This window comes from Quercus robur, chromosome 5, assembly GCF_932294415.1.
Source record: "Quercus robur chromosome 5, dhQueRobu3.1, whole genome shotgun sequence".
Taxonomy (NCBI): Eukaryota; Viridiplantae; Streptophyta; class Magnoliopsida; order Fagales; family Fagaceae; genus Quercus; species Quercus robur.
The window spans coordinates 41,464,015-41,473,130 of NC_065538.1; the positions used below are offsets into that span (position 1 = coordinate 41,464,015).

The 9,116-nt window shown below is 34.0% G+C and overlaps 1 protein-coding gene across 1 annotated transcript; it reads left to right on the top strand.

The window, feature by feature from the left end:
* Positions 1 to 4,368: 4,368 nt before the first annotated feature.
* On the top strand, positions 4,369 to 9,036 carry LOC126725960 (probable 2-carboxy-D-arabinitol-1-phosphatase). Its single transcript, XM_050430988.1, has 7 exons — positions 4,369 to 4,646; positions 6,196 to 6,347; positions 7,054 to 7,173; positions 7,244 to 7,343; positions 7,666 to 7,805; positions 7,940 to 8,019; positions 8,600 to 9,036. Exons 1-7 carry the CDS (start codon positions 4,493 to 4,495, stop codon positions 8,724 to 8,726), a joined length of 873 nt encoding a protein of 290 aa, XP_050286945.1. The 5' UTR covers positions 4,369 to 4,492; the 3' UTR covers positions 8,727 to 9,036.
* Positions 9,037 to 9,116: the final 80 nt, after the last annotated feature.

A 9,116-nucleotide genomic window follows, 5' to 3' on the forward strand; every position in this document is an offset into this window, starting at 1 on the left:
TGAAAGATAACATGTAATCTTGAATACTCAAACAAAGAAGAAAAAGCATATCTTGGTGCAATAAAATTCAAAAACAAAACTTGAGAATACTTTCAATCTTCATCTTAATTCCACATAGTGCCCAAGATGAGTGGTCTTTCAATAGTTTTTATGTACGTTAATTTTCCTTTGGAAAAGTGTATTCCAAAATCTTGTAGAGAAAAATTGTTTTCTCTTCTTTTAATCATACGTACGTTTTAACTGTCTTGACAGTTACTTTTAACTCTTATTAAATAAAAACTTTATCTAATTGGGCTAACCTTTTGCGCCAGCCTAATTGGGGTTAAGTGTGTGGTTTAGGATGGGACCAAAGGGACTAATAAGGCTCTAGCTCCAATGGATTTCAGACTTATTTGTCAACTTTTGACAAATCCAAAGTTACCATTAATTATATAACAAGTACTACTATAGAAATATAATTGCACTCTAGATCTTATTAATAAATTATATCCCAAAACTCTAATACTATATCATTTGACCCCTCCATGAAATATCCATAGTAAACAAAGTCATGATAAATTATCACTTTGTAAACAATTATTTTATTTCTTGAAGATCCAATTTAATCTTTTAGTTATTCATATTTATGAAATTTAATTTCAATAAATATAAACTTCAGTAACTCTTTACTAAAGTGGCCGGCCTTGAATAATCAATTTTCATTAAACTTATCTCAAAAGGATATTTCATGTCTTCATAGAAATAGATTATGGATTCTATCTTGAGAATATGTGTTCTCTCGACACTACGTGCGGTTACCCAACATACTGAGATTTTGACCGTTAAATTAGATCTCACTCCTGATATATCAAAGTAACTTATATTTCATGATCAGATTCACAATACTCTCAGGATTGAGAGTTTATGAAATTAGAAATTGTGAGATTTATTATTCAAGTGACAGTTGTTAATTGAATAATTTATCTCACAGCGGTTTAGTTCAATATGTCTTATACACTTAAGATATATCAACACATCAACTAGAGGTCTCCACTTTCATGATCAAGACAACCATCTTAGTTGCAGATAAAATGCCCAATTTCATCATCGACGATGAACTACATTTAGAGTTTACAAGGAACTTGTGATTTATATCTTCTGTAACTAAATCATATAAATCATATACAATGCATCTTAAGGACTATGATAATGTCCACTTAGTTCATTTACAAATAGTTTCATATAATTAAACAATTTAATTATTTATAACATGCCAATAAATTGGATTTTAGAGCATAAACCCTAACACAAACCACACTATCTGAGTCTCTTGACTGAGCGCCCACCTTTCCTATATTGGCTGGGTACAAGAGGGTGATGCTCTGGCCCTTGCGTATGTGTTCCACTACCTTCTGCATTTGTCTTCTTTTACTCCCACGTCATTTCTGTCATCCTTGCCATGTCTCATTCTGCTATGTGTCTCTTATATTGTGCTTATCTTCCACGGCATGAAGGGCGTGGACTCTTGGGCTTGTAATGTTTCCTCTTATTTCCCCACAGGCTTGGACATTGGTTTGGCAGAAGTCCTCGCCCATCTAGTCCGTTGGGCTTTTGCTCTTGTTACTTATCTTCCTGTTATGCCTATGGACCTGCTGGTCGTCATTCCTGCCATATTGGCCCATTGGGTTTTTCACCTCTTTTCTTGGGCTTCCATGATCCATTTACTTTACTTTTACCTCTTATTGTGCCAATGGGCCTATTCCCTGTTATTCCTACCATGTTTGCTCATTGAACTTTTTACCTCTTTGTTGGGTTAAAATGAATTGACCCATTACAATTAATTAATTAATTAATTACCCAAGTTAATTAATTAGATCAAATTTCATGCAATAGCGTGGTAGCACAAAAAAATTACCAAATTATCTAAATGCAGCGGAAAATAAATTTGACACAGGTGATTTATTTACAAATGGGGAAAACTACCGAGGCAAAACCCCACCAGGTGATTTTAAGATCACCACTCCCAAGAATCCACTATTATCAAATACAAGCGGTTACAAGTATAAGGAATCTTACCAAACCTTTTGGCCTATCTTGAAATACCAACCTACAGTTGAACCCTTACCCCAATACCTAATTGGACTTGTATTATAGTGACAATCTTTCCCTTGATGCACGAATCTCAGTACGTGACTAATCAATGTGCATGGATCCCAGTACGTAACTAACTCCAACAACTTGAAGAGGTTGTTGGTTAGAAAGTTATTAAGGTTGTTGGCTAGAAAGTTATTCAGTTCATCAACAATGAAGATTAGGAAGCTTCTTGGTCACAAAACCCTTGGCGTAAAGACGCAGTAACTTCTTCAAAGAGAATAATGAACTAGGGCACTTTCTGCATGCGCAACGACCTTTAAAATAAACCTTATATATGTTTAGGACTGTGAGAAAAGAAACCCTATACAAATATTTCAGCATGGGCTGAAAATCAGATCTGGAAGTTCTGAATTCATAAGTCTTGACAAAAACAGCTTCTGTCGAGCTTCTGTCGAGCTTCTATCGAGTTTCGACTATAAACTTCGATAGAAGTCTTTTTGTCGAGATTGCCTTTGAGATTTAATGAACAGCTTTTCTTCACTTGTTTCTTGGTCAGATCTTCATGACTTTAACACTTGACTTGAACAACATATTTCTTGAAGTCCTAAACCCATCCTAGATCTACCCAATTACAAGTAAAATGCATTTTGTCAAAGGATTTGCCAATTACATAAAATATATCCCTAACACTCTTTTCTTGGGCTTCCACAGCCAATTTACTTTACTTTTACCTCTTGTTGTGCCTATGGGTCTGTTGGCTGTTATTCCTACCATGCTAGCCCATTGGGCTTTTTACCTATTTTCTTGGGTTTCCATGACCCATTAACTTTACTTTTACCTTTTGTTGTGCCTATAGGCTCGTTGGTTGTTATTCCTGCCATGTTGGCCCATAGATCTTTTTACCTCTTTTCTTGGGCTTCCACGACCTATTTACTTTGCTCTTACATCTTCTACTCCCTTTTTCTTTCATCTTTCCTCATTGTTGGGCCTTTTGTCCAAAATGAGTTTCAACACTAGTTAAACAAATATAAACTGGAACACAAAAATGCTTAACAAGCAAAATACATAAGGTCTATAACAGTGTACCATATACATTGCTAGTCATGCCTACTGAGAGTGAGAGGGTATCAAGAGAGAAGAGTGAGAGTGTGAGATGGAGAAGTTAATAAGGTTTTGAACTTCTGATTATATATTTAACCAAAACAAAGTTGTTTTTAACATGAAACTAGAATGTACTAACTTTAGGTTGACCATTTACTTCATATAATATTATATATATATATATATATATTGCAATTTTGTGTCGTTTTCTTATCATAAAATTGCACATTGCATCGCATAGTGTGGTGCGGTTCATTGCCATTTGTGGTGTGGTGTAGTACGGTTACTCAATTTTACAGGCGATTTTGGTCGGTTTGGGTGTAGTCATACAATTTGAGCAGTTTGGTGAACACCCTTAGGCCCTAAGTGTCTTAGCAAACTTTGAGTTAAAAGTACTTTAGATTGCATGGGGGTTGCCTTTAGCTGCATTCCCTTCTCCTTATGCATTTGCCAACAAATTAAAAACTAGTTTCTAGCTTAAATTATCTATTATTTGTAGGTCTCACCCCTACTTTTTGTCTTAACTTTATTTTAATTATTCTAATTTTCAATTTTTTTTTTTTAAAAAAGCTAACTTTTAGCTTTTTGCCTCACTTACGCAAACAAATTACTAAAAACAAGTAATTCTCAAATGAATAATAGATAAGAAACACAAAATAAGTCTTCTCAAGATGTAAGCATATCTATGTGACAACAATATCTTCCACGCTTTATCATAACCATTCTACATAATTGGCTGATTGTCATTTTCATATAAACTAACTTTTTTTTTTCAAACTCTCACAGCAGTCATATAAATGAGTTGTGGTTAAACATGTAGAATAAGTTATGATCTAGAATTTTTGCTATGATAAATACAAGAAGGTATTTGGTATTAAATGATATCATGTCAGCGGTGTCAAAATTTAATAAGTGTGAGATATATCAACAAAAAATAACTACTTCACTAACAAATGAAAGACATGTGTTAGTGGGTAGTTTATTTTTATACACCTATCTCTCATTTATTAGATTTTGATACCGTTGATATGATATAATTTGATACAAAATAAATACAAAAATAAGAGATCACCGCCCAGCTATAAATACCCATATCTAAGCCAATCAATCCACAACATCCCATCAGATAACGATGTCAAAACGAATCAACGATCAAAACTTACTCATGCAAATCTCTGTTATGTACAGCCAACCACATACTAATCTCCCACAAAGGCATCAAAACTATCTTCAGCGACTGAGCGAGAGACCACCCAGATAAGAAACTTAGGAAACAATAAGACATCTCATAGTTGGACCAACCAACCACTCGAAGAAGATGAATTCTGGAGTTCTTACCTTGACTACGTTCTTATGTTCAAGTTCCAGCTCCGTATATGATTCTAAAAGACTCACTAACCTCCACAATCGTTCTTATGCAACACTCACAGTTCAGTGCTCCAATTCTAACCCAGACATGCCTCTAATAACTGGTAAGTTTATCACTCTACAGTCTAACCCTGTTTTATTTTTATTTATTTTTTAACCTTTACAAGTTCATATTTTGTTAGTCTATGAAATAAAATCATGTCCATTATGAGTCCAAAGTTGGGAACATTGATGGGTTCGGAGAGTTTGATCATTTAAAAAAATTCTTAAAGTCTGAGTTTGTCTCTTTCTATTCCTATTGTTTTTATAACTTCAGTAAAACTTTGACAAGAACCCTTCTGACATTCTTTATGAGAAGCTTTTCTCATAAAAATTAGCTGCTCTATTTGTCCAAAAAGATTGAAATTAGCTGCCTATTAGGTTGAAGGAAATTAATTATTTAATTAATATATATTTTTAGGTACATTTTATTTATATGTAGGGATATTTTATGTTTATTTTAAGTTTTCAAAATAAATACAATGATCAAAATCATTAAAAACATATCTAAAATCAAACAAATTTTTTTAATATAATTTTTTTTTCCTCCTAACGAGTATGCATAAGTGTCCCTAGAGTGTCCATGCATAAGTGCTAACCTTCTTTTCTTTTCTTTTTTTGGTCCTTTTTCTTACAAATGAAATTAAAAAGTATAAAGAGTTGCTTAAAAAAAAAAAAAAAAAAAAAAAAAACGTCTGATGATGCCTATCTTGAATAGCTGTTGCTAACTTTTTCTACTTGTTTAGTGTAAGGGAATGTGTTATCTCTACTGCTTGATAAATGCTTAAATTTTAGTCTTTACAGAAAAGAGGAAAGGAGTGCATGGAAACAGCTTTCTTGTAAACGTTTCTGTGGTTTACTTATAATTGGGATGTGCATGATGGTTGTCCCTTTACTTGCTATAAATGGGAATAAGGATGATTAAGGATCTGGTGCTTAGAGGCTGTTATTCAAGCACATTACCTATTTGTGAAACTTTTCATGGATGTTCAATCCATCTGATATATATATTATTTAGCTGTGTTAACTTCCCATTTTGAGAAATGGATGCATGGATTTCTTGTTTGCATAATTTCCCATAGGGGTATTGACTGATTTCTAGGGATTTCATATTTTAGTTTCCCAAAGCTATAGAGTGGTATGAATTCAATGATATGGCTGAATCCAGTTCGGCAGCGTAAATGCTAACAAAAAATGGTCTATAGAAAATCTTTCATCTAATGCAGTGATTATAGGATCTAAGGAAGCATGAAATGAATATATATTGTGGAAGGGACGAATCTTTCCCCAATCACGTATTGTCCACTTTGGGAATGGGCCAAGGGCCGATGCCACCCTCATGAATTTGCTCAATCCCACATCGGGGAGAGACGCCTCCCACCCTTGCCTTATAAGCATTGAGCCTAAGGAAGGGAGTACCAATCATGTGTAGCAAGGGTGGGAGGCAACAATACCTGATTAAGGAAAGATTCGTCTAGGAATTCATTAGCTCTAATGAATTTGAAGTGCTTGCAAATATTTATTCCAATTGGAATTAATTTTAATAATGCATATATGACAGAGAATTTTCATTTATTCCAATTGGAATTAATTTTAATAATGCATATATGACAGAGAATTTTCAAAATGATGGCTATATGACTGGTGGTGCATATGATTTTCAAAGAGCAACGACATCGCTTACTAATCAGTCAATATCATCATCTAAGAAAGTAACTCTTGTGAGGCATGGCCTTAGCTCTTGGAATGAAGAGGGTAGAGTTCAGGTGAGTTTTTTCTCTGCTTTTTATAATTCATTTATTCATCTTCTGTCATTCTTTATTCTTTTTTTTTTTGGGGGGGGGGGGGGGTTGTGGGGAGTGGGGGATGATTGTCTTGTTGTTTAGGATGTGAAAATTGAATGTTTTGTTGGTAAGTGCAACTTCTTTGCTTCTCAAATCCACTAATAATCAGTTAATCATCATTTATTTAATTTTTGAAACATACTGAGGGTCACTACCCAAAGAAAATGATAGAAATTCAAAGAATATGGTTGATAAGCTCGTTAGTCCCATTTCTCCTTCGCCCTGTATTTATGCTAGATAAGCTTTTCCAAAGCATTGTAAGTTTGTCAATGTGTTACAAGATTTGATCATAAGTTATTATTCTCATTGATAAGAATTATGTCTCAGCATTACTCTTATAATTTTGTAAAATGACAGAAATCAAACACGTGCACATTAAAACACTAAAGTTCTGAGTTTCATTAGTTGACAAGAAGCACCTAGACTTCCAAATTTGATGTTATTTATGTACATATGTCTCTTCCCTTTCACTATATTAGGATTGAAGGAAATATTTAGTCCAACTTAGTAAATGTTTCCCCTTGAGGGCTTTTGTGGTTGAACAAAAGTTCAAGTCCCATTCATCTCTTTGTCTATTATCATTCTGTTAAGTTTTTAGCTATAACTTGATTGCTATATTTACATTCAGGGAAGCTCAAACTTATCTGTCCTAACAGAAACAGGAGTGAAACAAGCAGAGAGGTGCAGGAAAGCCTTGGCAAAGATATACTTTGATCAGTGCTTTTCAAGTCCAATATCTCGTGCCAAGGTTTGACTCACACAATCTAGTATGTTGATATTTCATAATTTACCATTTTATCTCTGAGTGTTTAATGCAGTCCACTGCTGAGGTTATATGGCACGGGAAGAAAGAACCGCTTGTTTTCCTTGATTCGTTAAAGGAAGCCCATTTATTTTATCTGGAAGGCATGAAAAATGGTCAGTCTCCTTTTTATTCATATAGTTCTAAAACTTGAGAACTGTATGTGTAATTTGTAGTGACATGATTTAATTGCTTTCTTTATATCTTACTCATTAAATTAGTCAATATTTTAACCCAATTCACTTGACTTGGTCACAACTTGGTTAAAATTTCAGTTGGCCTGGTTGAAACTTTATAAAAGGGGAAAAAAAAAAAAGTTTCCTCTCTAGCCTGCTCAAACTTGCTTTAGTTAACTTGGGGATTTGTAATTGTGCATGATTTATATCCTTCCTTTATTTCTTTATGCGTAACTAAATCACATTCAGAATTTGGAGGCAGTGAATGCTAAGGACAGATATCCAAAGGAGTATACAACATGGAGAGAAGATCCCTCTAATTTCAATGTGAATGGCATCTACCCAGTACGAAAACTATGGGGAACAGCAAGAGAGGCTTGGAGGGAAATATTGTTGTCACCTGTAAGCTTTTCCCTTAATATTGTTATTTTAGTTTTTCATATTGTGAAGCTAATTAGTTGTGATATGAATATCTTTCTTTTCTATTCTATTTTTGTTTTGGATGAACATATGGACATTTTTTCTTTCACCTGCAGGGAGAGAGTTTTTTGATTGTCACTCACAAATCAATTTTGAGGGCACTGATCTGTACAGCTTTAGGGCTACCACCAGAGAGGTACGTAATTGGTTCAATAGATGCAGCAGCCACCCAGGTGGTTATTTTTGCTGATCATTGCAAAAATATTTCTGATTATTAACAAAGGTTTCTGGATCATTTTGTAATATGAATCTAAAAATTCTGACATTCATAAAAAGGGTGTGAAGGTTTGGCCAATAACATTACTACTTAATGAATTTTTCCTCATACAGTATGGTTGATCTTACCAAAATCTGTGTATTCCTTTCCCAGATCCTCATAAATTATAAAAATATGAATAATAATGTTGCCGATCTTTGGATAATGTCATTAACCTATTACAAAGATCTTAAATAAAATAACCTACTATTTACAGCTGTACCTGTTTTTTCCCATTTTTGGTGAGTTGCCTTCTTTTTCCCATTTTAGAATGGCACTGCTTCTCAGTGGCACATTTTCAATCACTTCTTTACTAGTTAGCCAAATAACAAATTCTGCACTGTTGGTATTATTGTCACATTTTGATTGACCATGAAATATCATCATAATGAAAGATGACAAATTATGCACTTTTCATTTCCTTCAGCAAGTAACCCTAATAAAGCTTTTAATCGTTCAGGTTCCGAGCAATAGATGTGAATAATGGTGGGATATCTGTTTTTAACTTCAACAAAAGAGGAGAAGCTATGCTTCAATCCTTGAACATGACAGCCCACATGTATAGCGATCACTTCTATCTTTACTGAAACTTGGTGATATGTCGCATTCATTGATAAGAAAGAAGGAGCCAACCTTGCTGCCCAACGTCTAAGGATACTCTATGTATCAGATTCAGAGGACAATAGACTCAAGAGTTGAAAATGAGAAAAAACGTTTTTTAGTTCAGCAATACACTGGTTAATTCCAATAAAAGGTCTCAACCTTGAAGTTGAGAATCTTAAGACTCAATTGTATTTATGGTAGAATAACACTTGGAATTTCATGGCTGGATTGTACATTCATGCAGCATATTACTCTCAATAATTACTCAAATTACTAAGGGATTTTTTTTTTGAACCTGCCCTTCCCTATGTGTGCGTGTGTATATATTATATGTACTCTCTGAATTTGCTTACTCTTCTCAAACCTTGATGGGA

Coding starts and splice junctions, on each gene's coding strand:
- LOC126725960 (XM_050430988.1), top strand. CDS start 4,493: ATGAATTCTGGAGTTCTTACCTTGACTACGTTCTTATGTTCAAGTTCC. Junction 6,348..7,053: donor ATGAAGAGGGTAGAGTTCAG/GTGAGTTTTTTC, acceptor ATTTACATTCAG/GGAAGCTCAAACTTATCTGT. Junction 7,806..7,939: donor GGGAAATATTGTTGTCACCT/GTAAGCTTTTCC, acceptor TTTCACCTGCAG/GGAGAGAGTTTTTTGATTGT.